Source organism: Malania oleifera, chromosome 2, assembly GCF_029873635.1.
Source record: "Malania oleifera isolate guangnan ecotype guangnan chromosome 2, ASM2987363v1, whole genome shotgun sequence".
NCBI lineage: Eukaryota > Viridiplantae > Streptophyta > Magnoliopsida > Santalales > Ximeniaceae > Malania > Malania oleifera.
Window position 1 is genome coordinate 118,427,938 of NC_080418.1, and position 24,536 is coordinate 118,452,473.

Below are 24,536 nucleotides of genomic sequence, written 5' to 3' on the forward strand. Positions count from 1 at the left end.
TTCTTATCAACTCATAAAATTTTTCATTTTTTTTGCTTTATGGAATCAACATGTTTTTGTGTGTGTGTGTAATTATTTATAACTAACCTACTATTAGTAATCTATTTATTTACTTTTATCACAGGGTACTATATCATTATTTTTGAACACAAGTGATTTTGTTTGGTGCTGCCATTACTATAAAACTAATTCCTCTCCAGGATAAAATGGAATGACAGCATGCATAAAAAATGCATTTGTCTTTTTCTAAATTTAGTATTCCAGCGTGAAACAACGAAGAAAATTTTAAGAATTTGCTTAGCCTGTTTCTAAACGGTAACGAAAGGTGGGAATCAAAGGAGAAATGGTAAGCAAAAAAAAAATCAAAACATCAAATCACTATAAACAAACAAATAAATAAAACTAACTAATCAATACAGATACATTTTTTTATGTGTTGATATGGCTCTAGGTTAATCCTCCAATTTAACTCGAGATGGTACAAACAACCACCTTTCTACAGTATAGTTGAAAGCTATTATCCTTCGTTCGAGGGGATGTTGAACCTAATAGCTAGCCAGTAATATGCCAAGGAGCTGCATCTGGCTAGTAGAAAAAGCTATTAACTATGTTGTATATGACGGTATATTCGATAGCTACATTATTATTATATTCTACCTATGATCATTTAGGCGGTGAAATTGTTTCTTGTGGGGTTTAGTAAATTCTAAATGGATTAGATATTAGCCCATCAATTTTACAAGAATTAAATTTATTGTGTTTGGGAGCATGGATTTTTGACCTTAAATTTGAGTATGGGTGAATTTGAACAAATTTCAATATAATTCTACAAATTTGAATTTAAAGGCTATCCAAATGTATGGTAAATATTAGTTTCATGTTCTTGTGAGCTTAGTAAAGAATTTAAGGTACCGTTGCTATACATAAATTTCTGTTTCTTTTTATGACTATTTTTTAAATTTAAAAGTTTTAAAATGTAAATTTATATTTATAATATATATATATATATATGTAGTGCACAAGGCTCCTACACAATATTGCCTTCATGGAAGAAAAAAAAACTGATAAATTCAAACCTAATTTTAATTTTAATTAATTTTCTTCCACATTTTTTGGTTTGTAAGACTTCGAAGAAAGGGATTTGTAAGTTTGGATATTCAAAATCAGAATCTAATTCTTATTAATAAATGGTCGAAATTGTCAAGCTTCATGTCTTACGTGTATATATATATTTGTCAAAAATAGCAAATCAAATGTGTCAAATCTGATTTTGTGTATGCTAGCCACTTTGGCACATAATTTGACATTTACCTTTGAAAAGCACCTAATTTAAGAAGGAATGTTTGGCCAGGCGAGGGCTGGGCAGCAGAGTGGTTGAGCAGCAAGTGCTCTCACCCAGACAGTGAAATTATTATAATGTGAGAAGAAGGTACCCTTTTGGTTGAGTGTTTGATGTTGTGGTCTGCCCTCACCTCATCAAAGCCTGCCTCGCCTTGCTCTCTCATTAAAGCCCTATAATTTTTTGTTAGGGTGGTTTTGAAGTGACACTGGTAGGAGTGGTGTAGAGGGTGTTCATTTCAATTGCATAGGCCTATGCTTTATTTATTTATTTAATTATTCTCCGCAGGAGGCCAGGTGGCATATTAATTTTCATGTTGAGATTAATGAAATTTATCCTTCATAAATGCTAGTTTATATCGACCAATAATACCCATCGTTGTTTCACGGAAGTTTTTGATACTATCTTTTAATTTCTGTATTTATTAATTATGAATAAATAAGTGATAAATAATTTTAATTTTAAAATTTTACGATTTATTCATGGCTCTCTTTTTTAGGTCAAGTACATTTGAGTTTAAGTGGTATGAATTATTAATTCAATTTAATTTATTTTTAATTCATAAATATAATTCCTGTGGACAAGAGCCCATGGCACATGAATGGCAATGGCCACCAACCCTAGTAGGAAAATGAGGTGGGGATTTTCCATAGGAGAGGCAATAACTGCTCCTCCCCATCCTATCGTTTTTTTCTTTGTCCCTTTGTTTGTGTTTTGGTTTTTGTTTTGTTTCTTATTTTTGTTTCTGTGTGATTGAAGTGGTATTTAAATTGAAAATTCGTTACTCAGTGTTTGAAGAGATCTTGAATTTAGATTTGGATAAGATGCATGCAAAAATATGAATTAAATTTTAATAATTAATTAATTTAATTATTATTATTTTTAATATAAAATTAGTTATTTTTTATTTAAAATTTTGTAATAAATAAATTTTTTTAAAATAAAAGAGGGCGGCACATTCATTTATTTATTGATATACCCTCACTTTTAGCGGAGGGATACCGTGGTTACAAGATAAAATAAAAGGAAGATTACAGAAAAATTCTTCAAAAAAAATTAACATCAACAACCAACCAAACTAGAACAACAAAAATAAAAATAACTAACAAAGAAGATAAAAAAATAAACACAACTAAAATCAAAACGAAATATACCAAAGATAATTCTAGAGTTGAATTAATGACAAACGAAAATGAGACCTTACCTATCCATCCGAAGAATACATTTCAGATAATGTGGTAGAAGGCGGTGTTCTTCGTATATAACATTGTTTTCCATTTCTCATTCTTTAATAAGAAAATTAGCCGCACTATTGCCTTCCCTATATTGATGCATCACCATGACGTTCACTCCTTCTAGCTCCATAATGAGCTCCTCCCAAAATTTCCAAAGATATCACAAAGTACATCTACCTTTCCGAAATCAATCAATTACAATTCGCGAGTAACTTTCAATAATCACATTAAAATAATACAAATGTTTGCACAACCAAATTCCTTCCCCGATTACGTTTAATTTCGCACTATTATTCATACCATTGCCAATAACTTGAAAAAGCCACTTTTACCATGCCATGACAATCCTGAATAATTCATCCACCTCCTGAAGTACTTGAATTGCCCTTACAACTCCCATCACAAAAATAAATTTTCTTTTAATTTTTTATTAGTAGCTTTAAATTTATTTAAAAAATAAATAAACATAGGTCAAATTTTATAATTTTATAAATTAAAATTTTCCTATTTATTCAAAATTCATAAGCGGCGGTTGAGAATTCGCACGGGAAGTGATCGACGATGATCAGCATTGAACGAGTGATGATCTAGGAAGTACCGGTGCTGTGAAGATAGTAATCATATTTATATTTTTTGTAGCCAAACTCGTAGGGTTTGGGGCATTAGTGCATGCTGCTTGTACGCTAGTACATCCGACTGGGACCAAATGTAATCTCGTTTTCAGTCCTCCCAAAACTTCCACCTCGCTCGTCACTAGCATCGGCCTGTTTCACGAACGCATTCAAGTTGTAATTAAATTTCAATTTGATCTTTGTTTATTTTTTGAAAAATAATTTTATAAAATTATAAAATTATCGTTCAATATTTAAAAATAATTTATGTATTGGCGGAGTTTGATTAAAAAAATAATTAATTTTGTATAAAAAATAATAACAGTAGTTAAATTTATTAAGCATTAAAACTTAATTCATATTTTTAAAAATATTTAAAATATATGTTAAATAATTATTTTTAATGTACTTAAGATGTAAGATGTCTTTTTTTGTCTTAATATTCTTAAAAGTAAATTATTTCAAATTTTTTGTTATTGTATTCATTTTTATATAATATTTTGAAATTAAAAATTAACTTACTTTTTTAATTCATTTGAAAAATAAATAAAAAGTAGAAAATATTTTTTATATTAAATGACACTTAAAAATATATTTTTTATTTACAAATTTCTATTTAAATCTTAAAATTTGAAAAAGAATATATATATATATATATTTATATATTATTATTTAAATTTAAAATAATATATATTTTATTTTTTTATTTTTTTGGGTTGGGGGATGGGCCTTAAAAGGGGGTTGTTTTTTTTTTGGGGGGTGGGGGAGGTAGGCGGCAAAATTAAAAAAATTTTTTTTTGGGGGGGGGGGGGGGGGGGTAGGTGAAGAAGCGACTTTTGAAATGTTAGTTTTTTTTTTTTTTTTTTTAATGTTTAAATCGATTTTTGAAAAGTTAGTTGAGTACATTTATGTAAATTTTTTTTCATTTCTTTTATATTTGTGTTAAAATTCCATCAAAGGCTGCTTTGCCTTGCTCTCTCATTAAAGCCCTATAATTTTTTGTTTGAGGGTGATTTTGTAGGAGTGGTGTAGAGGGAGAGTGATGGGTGTCGATAGTCATTTTTTACTCAAATAAATGAAGACTAAGCTAAACATATTAAAAATTAAGATAAAAATGCAAAGAGGAAAGAAAATTAGCATGAGGCAGTCAACTAAACACTTCTAGCGATCAATTGATCCCAGCAAAATTTGAAATTTTGTGTTGCCTCTTGCAATTGGTTGAGAAATTTAGGCATGTCATGTTCCAATGATGTCATATGTTAAGCAATTACAATGACAGTTGGTGGTTAGTAGTGTTCATTTCAATTGCATGGGCCTATGCTTTATTCATTTATTCTCCGCAGGAGGCCAGGCGGCATGTTAATTTTCATGTTAAGCTTAATGAAATTTATCCTTCATAAATGCTATTTTATACTGACCAATAATACTTCATACCTCCGCTAATTTACCCATGTTCCATGGAATTTTTTGATACTATCTTTTAATTTGTGTATTTATAAATTATGAATAAATAAGTGACAAATAATTTTAATTTTAAAATTTTACGATTTATTCACGACTCTCTTATTATCTCGTAAAAAATAACAACTTCATACTTTTAGGGTCAAGTATATTTGAGTTTAAGTGGTATGAATTATTAATTCAATTTAATTTATTTTTAATTCATAAATATAATTCCTGTGGATGAGAAACCATGGCACATGAATGGCAATGGCCACCAACCCTAGTAGGAAAATGAGGCGGGGATTTTCCATGGGAGAGGCAATAACTGCTCCTCCCTATCCTATTGTTTCTTTCTTTGTCCCTTTGTTTCTGTTTTTGTTTTGTTTCTGTGTGGTTGAAGTCGTATTTAAATTGAAAATTCGTGATCTTGAGTTTAGATTTGTATTAGATCTAGATAAGATGTAATATAAAATTGCATTGAAATTTGTTTCAATATACTTAAATTCAAATCTAAGGTCTGAAATCTATGCTTCTAAACACAGCTTTGGGATTTGTGCTGTGAGTTTGGAAGAAATAACTCTTTTGACAAATTAAACATTTTGAAAGACTTTCATATTCTATTTATTTTTGGGATGTATCTTTTCTTGCGGCGTTTATGAAGTGTTGCTTTCATTTCTTTTAACGAAGCGTGTAGTCGAAATTTACGACAACTAGCTAATTGTTAATAATAAATAATAATTTAAATTGCATAAAATTATTTAATGTCCTAAAATAAAAAGTATTAGATTGATAAAGTGTCAAATGGTCCCCCAATGCTTTAGTTATTTTAGGTGAATGATGTCGATTCCCTCGTGTATACTCGTATTAAGAAAAATCTTCACATACATTAGAAGAGCTACGAGGAAAAAAAGTAAAATACTTTTATGCACTGTTTCTTTGTCTACATTATATTCTATAAACATGATCAATTATATAAACTAAAAAATAAGTAAAAATGTGATATTTGAAACAAGTAGTATAACATTACCAAGAAAATATTTATGACAATCCTTGATTAATTTTTTTTTTTTAACTTAGAAATTAATGTAATTTTTAAGGTTTTTTTTTTTTTTTTGGGCCACAAACTTGAATGGTATCATGTATATAGTACTGCATTGTGTAAACTTGTACGCCTCATTTAATGTGGAAGATAGCCCAAGTTCCTTGGGGGCCTAGAGAGAAATCAAGTTGTGTATATATGTATATGGTCCCACTAAACTAAACCTTTTTCCTTCCTCAATGCAAGATTTGTGAAACATAAATTTAGTAGTAAGACTTTGTATGTATTGGAATGTTATGGCAGCATTCAATATTTTCTTTTGAAGTAAAGAAATACAAGCATCACATTCAAGGCCACCTCCACCTCCACCTCCACCTCCAACTACCTATCAACTATTAAATGTTCTCAACAATTCACCGCTATCCTCTGAGCCTTCATATCCCACTGGGATCAGGTGAAATAACACTGTATGTCCATCATCAACTCTTTATTTATTTATTTGACTTTTTCAGAGAGTCATTGAACCTAAACTGCACAATAGGCAAAAACACATTAATCTGGAAGAAGCATAGTTCAATATCAATCGTAGTTTGGAATTGAGATTTTTGCATTTAGGGAAGGGAGATCATTGGAATCGTCACCACATTAGTGCTATTATGAGCGGTGGGCTCTTGAACCACTCTTATTTCAACACGTCTATATACATGGTGTCTACTTTTTTCTTGCATCTTGTTTTAAAAAGTGCATTTCATGTACACGTGTTGGGAGAAGATTGATTTGGGGACCAACACTCATGGGAGCGTCGGTGATTCAAATATTTTGTCGGATAGAAAGGAGAGTAGAATAGAAGATGGCTACCCGTTGATGTGTAATGCATGTCCAATTAATGGATTGAAAAAGGAAATACATACACACAAGCAGTTAGTACGTACATGCTATACGTATGAAGGTATTATACATTACACAAATAATCTCAACATTTTTTATAAGTAGTTTTAAGCAATGATAAATGTAAGCAGATGGCTTTAAGTAGTTGAATGCTTACATTTGGCTCGCGGATGTAAACAAAATTCTATTCATAGGAATCAAACTTCAAAATATTGAGAGCTTATATTTGGTTTGTAAAATCGAACGATCTTCGTGAATCGTTCCTTAATCACGATCACTTGAAAAAGATCAAACATGAATGACTTGGATTTTTCGAGGAGTACTCCGGGGGATCACTTCGATATTTAAGTTAGGAACTGTGGGAAGCTCTAGGTTATAATAGTAAATGTGAATGAGTGAGAATGAGATTTACTTCTCTGTAAATATGGGCGTACTGATTTTGGCTGTATCAGTTTGCAAATGCCAAATATCTATGTCATCATAGAACAAATGAAAATGCATGGATAAAGGAGAGATTATTTTCAAATTTTATCATGGAAAATGTCTATGAATATCCTAATCAAATGTCAGCTAGAATAATAAAAATATTTTTAAAAAGAGTGACTTTCTTGTAAGTTATTATATCCTTAAACTAGGTACATGGCAAATAGTTTTTTCTCAAGTACATCTTATTATTTGATTGATTAATTAGTTAGTTAGTTAGTTAATGAATGTTTTGAAAAGTAATGTTTATTTTTTTTAATTGGAAAAATTATAATGTAAAATATTTATAGAAATGGATGCTAGGACGTCCTAAGCTAGGTCCCTATCTTGAAAAATTGTTAGATATATCGCAAGTATGTATACACCAAATTCAATATAATTTCACCTTATCTTTATTTTAACTAAATTCTCTCATCAATCCTTACTATTTTTACAACTTAGGTAGATACAAAAAAATAGATTTGAGGGGATGCATGCATGTTTAATAAAGCTTAAACATATGTCATCTTAGAAGTCTATGTTTGTTTCATATATGGTAAATTTTTTCAAGGTAACCTAATTGTTTTATAGGCTGTAATTAGTTGAGATAATGCATTTTTTTTTTTTTGGAAATTTTTTGTGGGGTTAGAGGGAACACACTAAGTTTGTTACATACCCAAGTAAATTGAAAAACTTTTAAATATATATTTGCAATTCGTATAAAATACTTTGAAAAATTAAAAGTATATATTACAGTGAGAAAGTGAATATATATAGACAGACATCAATAGCTAGAAGCTTATAAATAACACATATTTGACTATCAATAATTATTTTTTTAAATCAACCTTTTAACATGTATAAATTAAAAATTAATATTTCAACAAAAAAGAGTTACTTCTTAGCAATTTTTTTTTTGGTTGGAAGGATTACTTCCAACTAAGTGAGCTAGGTTAGGTGACATTTTTATAAATCATTTTGAAAATGACTTGTCTTTCCTGTTCTTACTCTTGGGCTAGAAAGTAGCTTATTAGTAAGTTGGTGCACATTTAAAAAAAAAAAAAAATGAATCAATACACATAAAATATGTTGGCCTAACAAGACTTAATTTCAATTTTGATAATGACAAACAAAGGAATCTAATTGTGTTTTCAAGTCAATTTATAGGTATTATATCTTACAAGCACAATGGACCACATTTAAGTTTAAAAGCTGAGATTAAAGGTGTACTTCCAAAGAGGGGGGGGGGGGTGAATTGGGTTTTCAAAAATTTCTTTAGTTAAGTATAACCCTTTTCAATTTATTATCACACAATCCCTTTTCAATTTAACTTAATTACAATCACAATACCAATAATACCACAACCCAACTTCTAATATCAATTCTTCTATGGACAAGCGATATGTAAGATTAGCTGTATATTTCAATGAAAAACATCAAGATAGACTTTCAAAAGTTTGATCTTAAATACTCTGTGTTTTATCTTCAATAAGATAATTAAATACACAAAGTTTATCCCAGCTGTGTTCTCAAATTTCAATATTCAGAAATTTTCCAATTAAACATCCAAAATAGTTTCTTGATTTCAAATATGAACAAAATTAGTATTTCAGCAAAACTTCCAATATGTAGCAAATTCTCACAAACCAATTAAATAATCATACATGCAGATTATATGTTTGCAACAAAGTAAAGAGATTAAGGAAAGAAGAGCTGAAGACTAGATTTTTTACAAGGTTCGGCCAGCAGCTTATGTCCTTGCCCCAAACAACACGCTGTGAGGATTTTTCTTTTCCCAACTTCGTTACTCGGTGAAGTTAAAACCTCTCTCCCTCAAAGGTGGAGTTCGCCTCTCTAACGAGAATCCCCTCTCCCTAGGCAACGATCCAACAATCCTGAATCGTCAAACAAACAAGAAACTAAGAAACAACTTTCTTCGTACAAGAAACACTCTCAGTTAAAGCAGATTTGTACAATTGAAATTCAGTATAATTCAATCAATAAACAATAAAGAAGATGAAACTCAAAAGAATATCACCAGGGTTTTGATTTAGATTTGGAAATCTCAGCAATATAGATTAGAAATTCGTGGATTATTTCAATAATAGCACAATAGTAGTTTCACAAAGATATTTAGCAAGATAACTCAGAATGTTTGATTTGTATGTGCTTTGTGAGTTGCCCTAATTTTCGAAAACATCAAGTATATATAGAGTAATAAAATTTCTCACCATTTTCCCCAAGTTTCTTCTAAGTTTGGAGTCAAAGAAATCAATTTTGGAAACTTTCCCATCGCTGTTTTAAAGTCAAAACATGTACCTCAGTCGACTATGCCCCGAGGGTTAGTCGCCTGAGCTTTTAAGTTTAATGTATTTTGAAAACACAGTGAAGAGTCAGTCGACTGGGTTTTACAGGTTAGTCGCCTGTCTCGACTTTGTTTGCTCACAAATCATCACAATACTATGTCAGTTGCCTGATGAGGATTCATCAGTCGCTTGTCCTACTTACAACTTCAATGTTTTTCAAAATTTGATTTCAAATCTTTAACTTTGATCTTGGAAAAACGTATGTGAGACTTTATGAAATTATTTTCCATGATTCTAAAATTAGGTCTCTAAGTCAATGATATTTCCTAAGAGCTTCATGCATCAATATTGAATTGGTGAAGTACTTACATGAGACTTGTAAACGATAACTCTATCTTAAGAACTAAGTCTTCATGCTTTGGCTTGCTCTTTATATCCAGCTTGAAATGTCATCTTCAATATATTTCAACTTCATCATTCCTTGTGACTTTTAGCTCAAGCTTTGTTCAAGTTCTTCCAATATTACTCGATCTTGATCACATGAAAGCATTTCAACCCTGAAACTTTACTTAAACAAATAAGTTAAGTACCCTTGATTTGTTATCATCAAAACAAGATTAAGCCTTGTTAGGCCAACAAAAGCCATGAAGAAAACAAGAAAAAAGAAGATTGGCTAAAGTTTGGATGAAGATCAAGCTTCAAGACATGAGGACTTAGATTTTATTTCATGTTTAATCTAATAGATTCTCATGTAAGTACTTCTTAAATTTAAGTTTGTTTATGAAGCTCCTAGCATAAACAATTGGACTTAGAGATCTGTTTTAACAACTTCGAAATATTTTTTCAAAGTTCAAATATCTTTTTTAAATGAATACATATGATTTTTGGAATAAAAAATAAAAGGGAAAAGGAATTTCAGAATGTTCGGGCGACCGAGGCTCAAGCTTAGTCAACCGAATGCATGAAACTGAATAACCTGGCCTAGCATCAGTGAGTTCAGGAGACCGACCTTATGGTTCAATCGACCGAATGGGTATTGCTAATTGAAAAAGCCTAGATAGTGTTGGTTACGGCGATCGAACTAAAAGTTTAATCGACCGAACAGGTTTAGGCGACCGAACCTAAAGTTTAGTCGACCAAAAGACTACTGCCTATTTGAAATTCATGTTTTTAATTGGTTTGGGCGACAAAACTACTTCTTTCCATTTTCAAAAGATATTGTTTCCAAATTTTGGGCAAACAGTCAGAATTCAAACCCATCTATTTAAGGCTAACCCTAATCATGTTAGGACAACCTAATCGTACAAAAATACATTGATTTATCTTCCAATAGCTGCTGTGCACCATTCTTCATCACTGCAAGATAATTTCTAGTTTTGTTCTTCGTTTTCTTATCTTTCAAACCAGAAAATCTAGAAAACCTCTTGAGTTTCGTAGAAAATTATCTTTGAGAGTATTATAGTGATTTTAACATGTACAAATTCACTCTTTGTGAGAGTTTCATTCTTGTACGAAAATCTGCTGTTGTTTTGTTTGTATAATGAACGATTCAAGTATTGAATCGATGACAAAGAAGAGGGTGTTCTTACTTGAGAGGTGTTCCACCTACTGAAAGGAGAGAGATACTCCACCTATTGAATGGAAAGAGTTAGTAAAATCCTCACAATGGATTGCTTGAGGCAAGAACATAGGCACGTTGCCAAATTTTGTAGAAAATCTTAGTGTCATTCTTATCCCTTATCTCTTTACCTTTTTGCACATATGTATTGATCTTTATCTGTTGTGAATGATTTAGTTTGATAAGAGAATTCCGTGAATGAGTTAATTTGATTTGTGGACGCCTTGGATGATTTAAATAGTATTGTGATCAAACTTTGCTGTGGCTACACATTCAAACTTGATTTAATTTGCTAGGATTGCTTGGTATTGGTTGATTAATTATTTAAATACAACATAAACATTTGTATGATATAACATATTGTTATTGACATTAATTTGCCAAGAGTATTGTTAATATTGAGATTTGGTTTCATACTTAGGATTGTTGATTGGTATAGTTGTTTGCTAAATAGATTTTCGTGGTAAATAAGTTTTTAAAATTAATTAAATTTCCGCTTAAAAATTTTAAAATACCCAATTCACCCCCCTCTTGGAATTACACCTTCACTTTCAAAAGAGTCATGCCTAACTTTTAAATTTACTACATTCTTCTACGTCCCATTGGAACTTGAAAAATATGAAAGAAAGTAAAAGAAAATATAAAAGATTCCAATTTCTCATGTTTGGTTATAAAAAAAAAGAAATGAAAAAAAAAATATGACAAATTAATAAACAAAAAAATTGTTTTATACACCATTAACGTTCAATTTTTCTTAATTTTTAATTATATTAAAATAACATTTTATTTTTAGAACTATTTGATATAGAGAGAAAAATATAATGAAAAATAAATCTCCTTATTTTCCTTTCCTTTACTTTTATCACCAAAATCCTTAATTCAAATGAACCCTTAGACATAGTATTTTAAAACTAAATTGACACTATAAATTTTTGACTAATTAAAGATTAATGTCTCTTCTATTATAATATTATAGATTTTTGTAAATTTTATCGCAATTTACCATTTTTTTGAATAGGAAGTTTAATCATTTTCTGGGCTAATGTTGTATCTAAAATTTTAAATATATACCTTGAACAATTTTTGAATCGTTCGAACTTGATCCGAGTCTTTCAATACCGAAGTTTATTACAATATGTAAGCTTGACTCAACCCCTTAGTACTTAACTCTAATACAAATTAAGGATATGCACTCATGTTTACACAAGGTGTGTAAGTGAGTCAAGATTACTCGCGAACTATTTAGACTTGATTCGCTCCTTAAGTCGACTTGACTCGATCTCAATTCTACTCGAGTTCGAGTTGAGTTCGAGATACTTAAGTATTTTAACGAGTTGAGTTCGACCTCAGTAATAGTACTCGAATCGAATTTTGAGCCTAATCGAACTTTTTAATTTTATTATTTTTATTATTTTTATATTATATATATAATATATGTTTTAAAAATATATTTAATATTATATATACATTATATATATTTATATATGTATTTAATATTAATTTACAATCATGTCGAGTTCGAGTTTTATAAATTTATAGTCGAGTTGAGTTCGAATATTTTACTGTGTCGACTCTTCTAGACTTGAATACACCACTCGTTTACACAAATTAATGCACAATGCAATATTTGAAGTGAATTACTATAAAATTATTATCTAGTGTGGAAAAACTTACAAAATAAACATTTTGAATTAGAATATATATTGGTGGCAATTGTATAGAGTGGAAAAGGCAAGCAAGAGGTCATGAATTTGATTTATGATTAATGGGACTTGTTAGATTAACCAGTTTTGGTTGCGAGCATGCAGAGTCTGTTCATTCCGAGTATGGTATGATAATAAGGATCCAAAGTGCTTGGACGAAAAAAAAGAAGAAGCTAGAATAGATGGATATATGTGGCTATTGTAGTAGGGGATTCATTAAAACACCAGCTAACAGATCCAGCACCTGGGCCCCTTTCCTTAAATGTGGCCCAGCTAGCTAGCTAGCCAGCTATCTATGCGTCTCTGCAAAGACCTCTATATGAATCCCAATGCTCAGCCACATTTTTCTTCATAAGCTGATCGATCGAGTAGATAGCCAGCTTTACTTGTGCCCCCCACTGCCTATCCGTGCCTGCTGCTGTACGTACCATGTCAACGTTGTCCATGGCGCTTCCTCATCATCATCATCTGCAGGCGCTGCGGATCATCATCCTCATCTCTGCACTTCTCTGTGCAATAATCAATATTGCTGCAGCAGGAAGACTTACTGATCAACCTTCAACGTCCCATGCTGATGTTGTGAAGGGCTCCCTCTCCTGCATCCACTGCCCTCCCCATTTCCCACTCTCTGGTTCGTCGCCCTTCATTTCTTCTTCTTCTAACTTCTTACTCTCTCCTCTTATATATATCCCAATGGCTTCACTTAATTAAGTTATTTTTGAAAAAAAAAAAGACACTGAAGATTTTGAAATTTTTGGACAGATCGGCAACTTTTAGTCAAACTTGGAAGAGTTTGTAATGTAATTTACCCAGTTACTTTACCCATTTGGTGTGTGCATACAGGCATTAAGGTCGCAGTGGTGTGTGAAAGAGTGAAGAAAGTGACGGTGGCGACCACGGAAGACGACGGCACCTTCGAAGCAAAGCTTCCGTCCGACAATACTCATCAATATAAAACGACGCCGTCTCAAACCCCAACCTGCCATGCCAGCCTTATGGGAGGCCCCAGCCGGCTCTACACCTTCAACAAGAACATGGTTTCTAAGGTTGTAGCAACTAAAGTCAAGGCACACAATGTCTCTGACCGTAACTCCTACCCCTACACCATATCCACTCCTCTCACATTCTACACCTCCTGCCCCCTCTCCGGTGGCCGGAAGGTGGTGAAGTGCGGCGGTTCTTCCCCGGACATGGCTTTCCGGGGGTCGAAAACGGTGGATCTGCCGCTGCCGCGGGAGTGGGGCTTGGCGCCGTCTAGCTACTATATCCCTTTCTTCCCCATCATAGGAATACCTTGAACGCACTACTTCATGGTTGATTTCATATATATATATATATATATATATATATATATATATATATATGCATGCGTAAGTGCAGTGAGTCCCTTAGTTTGGTAGCATGGTGAGCCGGAAGAAATGACATAATTTGCTCTGGCTATGGACCTCTGTGTACGTCTGTGGCGAGGAGGACGATAGTAATTAATAAAAACGTCCTATATGTACTTTCCTGTATATGCTTTTACATATACTGAAGCTGTGAGTGTATTCCGTAGAAGTAAAAGTTGTTGCAAGTATAAATGTAAGGGGTTTTTGAAGATGTGTGTATATGTAATTATGTACGTGGTAGTCAAAGTTGTTGCAGGTATATTTATAAATGTAATGGGCTTTTATAAGTTGGTGCTATTGCGTGCCTCACCAAAAAAAAAAAATATCACCGATATTGTGTAACTTTTTTTTTTTTTTTTCTTTTTTGGCTCTAATTGAAAATAAGCACATGCAGGAGGAGGAACGGCTCTTCATAATATGGGATTCTAAACGAATGATTTAATTAGGAATCCTTAATATTTTGTTTAATTTTTATTTTTATTTAAAATTAATTTTTCTAAGTATATCAAATAATTTTAACTGCACTGCATGTGCACTCCACCCACCAAACATGTGAATTTCATAAATAATGTTAACATTATTATATTAAAAAAAATTTGGAGACCCTAAAATTTTTGGACCCCTAAGTAAGCACCTTAGTGGCCTTAATGAAGAGCCGACCCTGAGCACATGCAGTGCATGAATCTACCTTTAATTTATTTGACTGTTGCTAGGACTACAAACGAGTTGAATTGAGTCGAGCGTTACTCAAAATTGTTCATTAAATTTTTAACAAAGCTTGAGCCTGAGCAGAGCTTAAACTGAATTTGGCTCAAACTTGTTTATTATGTAAATGAAAAAATTCCCAAGTTCAAACTATCAAGATTCTCATTAATAGTTTGAATTTTTTGGAATCTCTCAATTTGAGAGATAAATGATTTTGTTGGGCAAAAATGTGAAAGGGGCCATTATACTACTCTAAAGTTTTTTTGCCCTACTAAACTAGCCTATTGTCTTGAGCATTAGGCTCATCACTAAATTTATAAGGTTATGGAGTTTGAGTTAAATAATCTTACGCAAGAAATAGTCCCTACTTTTAAGCCCGCTACAGTCTATCAAGCTAATTTAACCTTATTAAATTAGTTCATAAATGACTCTAATTCAAACCTATTAAATGAGTCCAAACTGAGCTCATAATTCAAGAGCTGAAACTAGGCAAACCCATTTATGTTTAGGTTTGGCTCTTTTAATAAATGAACTGGAAAATTAGACTTAAAAATCTCTTGTTTACATATATAATGAATGAATTTGAGTGAACTCTTGCTGAGACGAGCTTTCATGCCGCTCGTGAGTGGCTTGATTCACTTGTAGCCCTAATTACAATTTAAATTATAATTTGTGGATGACTATATATATAAAATTTAAAATTGAGCTGTTAAATGTATTTTTACATAATATTAAGTTGCATAAATTGTTCATAATGTTGTTTGAACAAAATTATGAACGTTAAAACAAGTGGGAATCTTCAAGCTCTTCATCTTTAATCAACCTGCAAACACCATTGAGCACAAAGCTAAGGGCAAGGTAAGTTGTGGGGCCTACACACACACACACACACACACATCAAGACCCAATTTGAGGCCCATGGGAGCCTTGTTTGCCGACTTGAAGCACAATTAGGCCCTAACTTTCTAAATTGAGCCCCCTATTAGGCCCTCCGCCCCAACTGGAGGCCCCTATGGGCTTTGGTTTGAGACCCCACTGGGCCTTCACAACCAATATGGGGCCTAGCCAGGCCTTGTTGCTCAATTTAAGGCCCAAACAGGCCTTGGGGTTCAATGTGAGCCCACTAATCACTAAATGCTAGCCCACAAAGGCCATGTATTTTTTTTTTTTTAATAAGCAATGGTGGTCACACATGCCCAACTTAATTTACATAAAAATTATAATAAAAATCACAATTTATATAAATAAATATTTTTTATATAATATTGAATTTTATTATGTTGGTAATTTACACAAATATATTTATGTGCATTGTTCAATACAAAATCATGTTGAGATGAAAATTTTAATTATTTATGGAGATAAATTTACCTAATATTGAGATGTACTTAAGATTATGGTGATTCATAAATAAAAGATGACGTAAAAAATTTGTTGAATTTGCTTTTATAATTGAAAAATTCAGCTTATCATGATTTTCTAATTGAAACATCGAAGCTACTATAAACTATAAACTATTTTTTTTAATAAAAAAATTAAAGAACACCAAATTATATACAATCAGCTAGTATAACAAATAAAGTGTATTTATTTAGTTATTTTTTATTCAATCTTTATTAATTCTTTTATTTTAAACCCACTCAATTAATATTTCTAAATAAAAATTTGTAATCAAATTAATTTTTTTTTTCACAAGATTAAGCATATGCAGAGAAGCTTAGATACAACACATTTTCTAATGAATTCTTCATTTTTTACTAGTAGTTCAAGTTTATATTTCTATTTGTTACAATCATTTATACTTCAGATTTATTTCTTTGTGATTTTTTTTTTTTTTTTATGTAGGGAGACTAATTCAAAGATAAGAACATGGTTTGAAGATTTGAAGTTTTTTATATGATTATAACTTTAATTATTTAATTATTTATTTAATTATTTATTTTGAAAAATACAATCATGGTTTTAAACTATTTGTACAATTGGACTCTTTGGGACTTTCATTTGTAATTTATTCATATTTCATGTGCTGAATATGCAGGCTAGAGTGGCATATGAAACTTATACAAAAAGTGAGGGAGAAAAATGACCAATCCAAAATATAGGAAAGACCTTAGATGACAGTAGACTTCAAAATTCGATTCAAACAAAGTATCATTATATGTGATCTTAGACAAAATGAATATCTACAAAGAGTATAAAAAATTCATGAAAAATGGGTAAGTTGTAGGGGCTGATTGACCACCTACCACTACAAAAAATAAGTTATTAGTGAAGGATAAAAATCACCACTAATACTTATTAGTCTTTAGTGAAGGATTATAATTCGTTACTAATGGTTGAGTTTTATAAGTATTAGTGACGACTTTAAATTAGTTGTTATATCTGTCATTTTAACTAATTATTAGTAACAAATTTTGAAACGGTCACTAATAAGGTCGTATTAGTGACATATTATAACCGTCACTAAAACTCCAATACCGTCACTATGAATTCTATATTGGCTCGGCACAAATTCACTATTAGTAGTAGGGTATTAGTGATGAATTTCAAAACCGTTTTTAATACTATAGTATTAGTGAAATATCAAAATCGTCACGAATAATCCACTATTAGTGACGAATTCTAAAACCGTCACTAATAGTGGAGTATTAGTGAATGATTAAAACCGTCACTAATACTTATTAACCTTTAGTGAAGGATCATAATTCGTCACTAATAGTATAGTATTAGTGATGGTTTTAAATTCGTCACTAATAGTTGAATATTAGTGAAGAATCGAAACCGTCACTAATACTTATTAGCCTTTAATGAGGGATCATAATTTGTCACTAATAGTTGGACTTTAGTGAAGGATCAAAACTATCACTAATACTTGACCTTTAGTGAAGAATCAATATTCGTCATTAATAATATAGTATTAGTGACGGTTTTCATCCTTCACAAATTATTAAAAATTCTAATTCAAAATCAAATACAAATACATTATACAAATTTCGAATGTTTTATACATAAATCACATATGTTCAGATAACAAAAAAAAAATCAAAACCTGCATCCTTCTATAGTGCATGGGATGGTGTGACAGTCGCAAACCTTACAAATTAAGAATTATAAAAAAAAAATTAGTATACGATTTTTGACCATATGCATACTATAAGTATCAATGATTTGATAGAAAAATAAACAAACATTCGGACAATGTTAAAAAAAAAAAATGATACTATTTTAAATTGCTAAATTTTATCAGTTTTGAGAAATTTTGGCAGCATTTCCCTTGTAAATAGGATATTTTCCATAGAAATATGTTTGAAACTTGGATGTTTACACAAACAGTTCACAATAATTCAACCAGTAATTAATGAATTTTATTAGTGCACAAGATCTTCATACAATCAGCATTAAATAATGTAATGTGTTTATGCATCCCATAAACAATCTATATCATACTATAGTTCTATGAAAAAAATAAAATATGATGTTGATAATGGTTTACATGGCTTCTTTAGGACTCAAAAACAACTATAATAATAAAATAATGCAAATGAGTCCATTATTGATTGAATTTTCACTTAACATATGCAAATGTAAATTTAGAGATGAAATTCACAATTCATTTGAATTTCACTCATCCTTTCAAAAATGTTTTAACATTTAGCACACTATAATCATTCTTACAAATATGGTATGCTTTGATTATTTTGGGAGAAATTTAACAAATTTTCAGCAGTATGCCGTCTGTAAATAGAACATTTCCCAAACCTGCAAGTTACAAAAGCATGCAATTCAGAAGATTTTTGTATCATACAGATGCTCAATGTGCTTAAGACAATCTTATGACTCAAAAATAATGACGATGATATGCATGAAAGTCCATAGGATTATGTTTTCTAAAATTATAGAAGTTTTGAAAAATTTTGGTAGCATTTCCCTTGTAAATAGGACATTTTCCATAGAGATATGTTCCAAACCTGAGTGTTTACACTAAACAGTTTAGAATAATCCAACTAGTAATGATTGCATACATACATACATATATACATACATACATACATACATAAAGATCATTATTTTGACTAGATTTTATGCATGCTTTTGAATTTTGATCTTCGTTTCCCTAATTGGGTGTTAAGTTGGGAGTTCAATGTTATTAGATTTTCACTTAAGGAGTTGGCCAGGAGGCTCCTGTATTACTTGTAGGCTATAGTGTTTGGAAGATTTATTTGGGAGAAGGTTAAAAAAACATTGGAATTTAACAAAATTTCGGCAACATGTCGTTTATAAATAAAACATTTCCTAAACCTGCAAGTCACAAAATTTCTTCCTAGGTTTAGCTAAGTCAGCAGTAGTAGTACACAACCTAGGGTCTGTCTACACATATATGAAATTGCAGAAAAGATAATTCAAGTCCCAACAGCAAAAACAATACAGTTCCAGTATCTCCCAACAATTCACAATTTAGCATATGAATAGAATTAAATAAGCACACACATGCACATTTTTGAATGTATATTACCTGATGGCAGGAAAGAGAAATGCTTCATTAAAAAATACTGATTTTAATTTATTTGCTTTTAGTTTTATTTCAAATTAGCTATTTCAAGCAGGTGTGTATCCTTATTTTTAGGGAATTACTTACCTACTATATGCATCATAAACCCATAGAATTTAAGTTCATTATTTTTGAATAAGGGTTGCTCACCCTGAATGTGTGCATGCGTTGCATCAATACATGTGTACATGTTTTAGTGCATGTATGTATCTGTAGGTAGATCTGTTTAAAATGACTAAATGTGAATTGTGGGGCAATCTGTTCATTTAAAAAATGTAGGTGTCTGACTTCTCCACACCTGCCTGGGTGGGCATAATTATAAGTTTATCATGTATAAACTTTACCTTGACAATATTTAAGCATATTTCTTACATGATCAGTTTTCTCAAGTATACCCATTCATGAATCTCTTTATCAAGCTCACATGTATTAGACTTAAAAGTATGAGGTATAGATGCTGAATTTTCTATGCACAAGAATAAAGCAATTATATACTAGGATTTGATAGCTTACCTAAAAAAAAATCATTATCATGATGTAAATGATTCTAAAATTGTAACCTGCCATCCTCTTAACCACTTGGTAATGAACCATTAACTACTAGGCCACTAACCCCAACAATGATACTACGGGGGTAACTCAATACCTCATTTTTTATTCTAAAGATCACATGCAGTGTATTTTGGTCAAGGGTTCTATCCTCAACTAAAGCTAAAATGCCATTTCACTAGTCTTAAAAACTCTGCAGTAAGGTTCAAAGATGCGTTAAAAAAGAAAGTATTGATTCATGAAAGTGAACTTAAGAGAAAAGAAAATAAATATTTTAACTAAAAACAAAAGTGAGAAACAGATAAAAATTATTGATATCAATAAAAAGCATTTGTGTGTGCATACGCTTGTATATGTATTATATGTTGTGCAACACCTAGCGCAAGGCATCATGTGTGGAATCTTACCTCTACACTTGGAGAGATTTCCAAACTTTTGAACCTTTGGATTTGGATGTTACACTCTTACCATTGAATCAATGCTCACCCTAATCAATTATAAATATATATATATATATAAGTAGGTCCTATATGTGTGCATTTTACATAGTGAGCTCAACCACCTACTTCTGTGCCATGACAAATTACCAATACTCTCAACAAGTGTAAGCTTGTGGCCAATGAGTAGCTTAATTCATTTTGTCAATTCTCTAGCACAAAGTACACACTTCAATATGGACATATCTTCATATGCAATAAGATGACAACTCTTGCTACACAACATATAAAGTCAAATCATTCAGAGTTATGGGCTGTCTTGAATGACTTCATAATTTCAAACTCTCATAAAAAAGAAGCCTTGACCCAATTCTTTAAGAAAACCTATACATCTTGATACATGGGACTAGATTTCACCAAAATTTCCAAAAATATACTCAAAATTTCAAATTTTGAAGGGGGGTTCAAAAGAAAACAAAACTAATGTTGCCTTTCTTTCAAAATTTTGGTTGAAATTTTGGACACATCACCTTGAGTTTTGGGAAATTTCTCTAGTTTATAATGATTTCAAAAATTATGAAACTTTGGTTATAGTTATTAGTTCCTACTTTTCTTTTAAATGAGATTGAGATGCCATATTCGTTTATATATGTGGTTGGGGGTTTACAGTTATTTAAACTGCATTATAAGTAATAATACTATTTAAAATTTAAAGTATGTCAATAATGAAGTTATTTAAATAAATTATAGTGATAGAAAATAAATAAAATATAATGACACGATAACTAGCATTTAATAATTTATAATGATCATATTATACTCATGTACACCATTGCTCAATATTTTGTAAACTATAATCAGTGAAGTATATAAACACTAAACAATATATGATTTCATCCCAATATCTAAGTTACTGGGATAAGAGCAATGATTTTGAACAACCAAGAAGATACAGTTGGATTAACATTTTATAATGATGATTTTGGACAATCAAATGAATGTAAGATGGCTATTGTAATTATTTGGATGTTCTTTACTTTTTTACGTGTTGGACACATGCAATTTATACACCAAAAATACTATATACTAGTCATGAATACATTTTTTTTTTCAGTTTATTTTTTATCCAAATTATGCATAATCATGCCCATTAACATCTCCCAAAGTTCCTTCAAGGTTGCCATCATTTGTATAGGTTTCCATAATTTCTTTTTATATGAAATTGAAGTCCATATTGAAATTGAGATTTTTGTGAATCAAGACTCCAAAAATTTCTATCTGAATTGAAATTTGATTAATTGTCTTGATGTTTCTTGAACATTTACATCATTATCATAAAAGCATCAATAAAAATTCAGACCTGTAAAATTTACAGTTTGATCAGAACATAGAATTAATTGAGGGAACCATGGAATGGGAACAATACCAATTTCAATCATTATTTCATCAGCATGAAAAAATGCAGAAGTAACTAAGCACAAAATGATGACTCATAACATTAGTTATGAAATAAATATTCTACACTGAAAAATACAAGCTCCAGTGTACTTATTGACACTATTAAGCTTGAAGAAAACCATAGGTAATTGCATGAAAGTACAACATACTACAATATTACTATATCACTGGATCCATAATAAGATAGATTCCTCTTCAAAGAAAGGTTCAGACTCAAGTCTTAGAACAATAAAGATCAGTTTTTCAAAGAGTAAGACATGGGCGACAATAGCACACATATACATATGCGAGCGCACACAAAAAATTACGAATAAAAAGGCAACAGCTTTGAACAAGTTAATCTAAAATATTTTAGCTAGTGAACATTTTTTGAGCCCAAGGAGATGACAAAACCTATAAGAAAAAAAAATATTGTTTGCAGTGCATACCTAAATGAACAACATAAGCCACCACTATTAATAGAAAATATGTGTCAACAGTGTGGGGAGTTGTACATGCATTCATTTTCATTGTTCACTATGCCTGCATCACTGCACATGTTGGTATGACACTATTACTCATGGAAAGAATACCAGTCATATAACACAGACACCCTTCTACATTTAATCCAATTCAAACTTAAGCGTTGGAATTTAACAAAATTGTAGTAGCATGCCATCTGTAGATAGAACATTTCCCAAACCTGCAAGTCACAAAAGTTCCTCCTAGGTTTAGCTAAGCAAGCAGTAGTAGTACACAACCTACGGTCTGTCTACGCATATATGAAATTGCAGAAAAGATAAATCAAGTCCCAACAGCACAAGCAATATAGTTCTAGTATCTCCCAACAATTCACAATTCAGCATATAAATAGAATTAAACAAGCAACAGAACTACCAGCATGCAGTTTAAACTATGTTTTACATACCTTCTAATGAGAGGAGCCACCTGCATCATCTAGTCGAGGTCGGCGCATTATTTCTTCGAATTGTACTTGCCTGTTTAGAATTGCGGCAAGCGTGGCTTCAACGGTGGAGACCTTGTCTTTTAAACTCTGGTTCTCCATTGAGACGTTAGACACCATATCTTTCAAACTCTGGTTCTCCATTGTGATGTTAGACACCATGTGTTTCAATTGCTGGTTCTCCATTTCCATCGTATGGATCCGCTAAACCATCTCGTCCGCCCGAGACTTGGCGTCTCGACGCGCTCGTTCCATCTTAGCATGAGTTTCCACCCTCATAGAAGATGATGTTGTAGGGGTGATGTATCCACTTCCAAGACCTTTCATCCAGTCCCCCGCTCGTTCCCCAAGCACCTTCATCGTAGTCATTATAAATTTCAGCAACATTTCCCCATGGCTCTCCAAGTACATGAGATAGGGGAAGTGAACATGTTGCTAGTTTTCCATCACTAACAAATTGTCATGACACCCCACTATACACCCATAGAACACAAGTAGAGACACGCTCGAAATATACAATGACAATTGACAAAGTGTGAATGATGACAACAATGTAAATGCAACTTCCGGAACTGTCCACATTGGACAATCCAAGAATGGTTGAAATACAAACATTATTAATCGTAAGTGAAACAAATAATTAACATGTTCAATTGATTATTAGTCAACATAGTATGACTAATAATCAATTGAATTTCAATAATTGTTTTGTCTCATATGTACAATGACGCATGAATGTATAGTAGCCATTCTTGAACGGGCCTAAGCTTCAATGAACACAAGAAATGATAGTAATTAATTTGGAAGTTTACTTCATATGGCATTTAGTTCTTGTCCTTTCACTGTATTTTATACATTATTGTTCTAAAGATTTTCTAACCGTGCACAATCTCAAATGAATGCACAAGAAGGATAAAAAAAGTAAACACTTATCTGCCTACCTTATCTGTGTAAGTAACATCCACATAAATTCTAAGAATAGCCAGAAAAACGTAATGATATAGTGAAGCACAAAATACAGGTAGAAACCAAAAGCACCATGTATTTTCATTAATTTCAGAGGAAATACAATGTAGATAGAAACATCGAAGCATGCGTACAACCATTCAAAAGCATGGTAAAACAAAATACATGAAAAAACAAATAAAAGAAAAGCAAAGAAAATAAAACAAAGGCAAAGGGTGCACGAGCACATTACGTAAACAAAAGAGAAAGCACATAAAAAATCCCAAGCATCTAGTCCATCCTAATCATAATCAAAATCAGAATCGGAACTGGCCGAGCAAGGTGAGGCGGCTACTACTCTAGCAGCGTTCGGTTCGGTGCCAGTTCCTCCAAAAGACGACGAAATTCAGGGGTAAGAGGGGAGGGTGGTGGTTTGCATGGCCTAAGGATACGGTGCGGCCCTAACTCGTCAGGAATGTCCACCGGAGTCCCCATGGCAAAATCATATGGCATGGTCGGCCTAATCGTATGGAACAACACCGGATGAGCGGGCATGTCCTCTGTAAGCCCTGGGGTAATATTGGGAGACTTCTCTCTAATGGGTGGTGCAACAGAACATGCCGGGGGCAACTGCACATCCTCAATAGTCACCCTTGGTGCTCTCGTCTCATTTGAAATCCTTTCTGCTCACTCAGGGTCGCTTGACTTCTGGAAGAAGACTTTCCCCTTGGCAGGTCCTGGACCCTTTTGCCGCTTGGCAGCGCATCGTGGCGAGTGGCCGTGCTTTGAGGCAGCCCGACACTTCATTCGCGAAGGCATTGGCTAGGAAATACGAAACCCTACGATTTATGTTGAAAACAACATATTTTTTTTTTTTTTAGATGGGCATACTTAACAATAACATTATGAGAACATTTT

General features: G+C 31.9%; 1 protein-coding gene across 1 annotated transcript; it reads left to right on the forward strand.

Moving 5' to 3' along the window:
* Positions 1 to 12,991: 12,991 nt before the first annotated feature.
* LOC131149806 (uncharacterized) lies at positions 12,992 to 14,329 on the forward strand. Its single transcript, XM_058100565.1, has 2 exons — positions 12,992 to 13,275; positions 13,488 to 14,329. The coding sequence occupies exons 1-2, from the start codon at positions 13,074 to 13,076 to the stop codon at positions 13,940 to 13,942; spliced, it is 657 nt and encodes a 218-aa protein (XP_057956548.1). The 5' UTR covers positions 12,992 to 13,073; the 3' UTR covers positions 13,943 to 14,329.
* The last annotated feature ends 10,207 nt before the right edge of the window (positions 14,330 to 24,536 follow it).

Coding starts and splice junctions, on each gene's coding strand:
- LOC131149806 (XM_058100565.1), top strand. CDS start 13,074: ATGTCAACGTTGTCCATGGCGCTTCCTCATCATCATCATCTGCAGGCG. Junction 13,276..13,487: donor TCCCCATTTCCCACTCTCTG/GTTCGTCGCCCT, acceptor GTGTGCATACAG/GCATTAAGGTCGCAGTGGTG.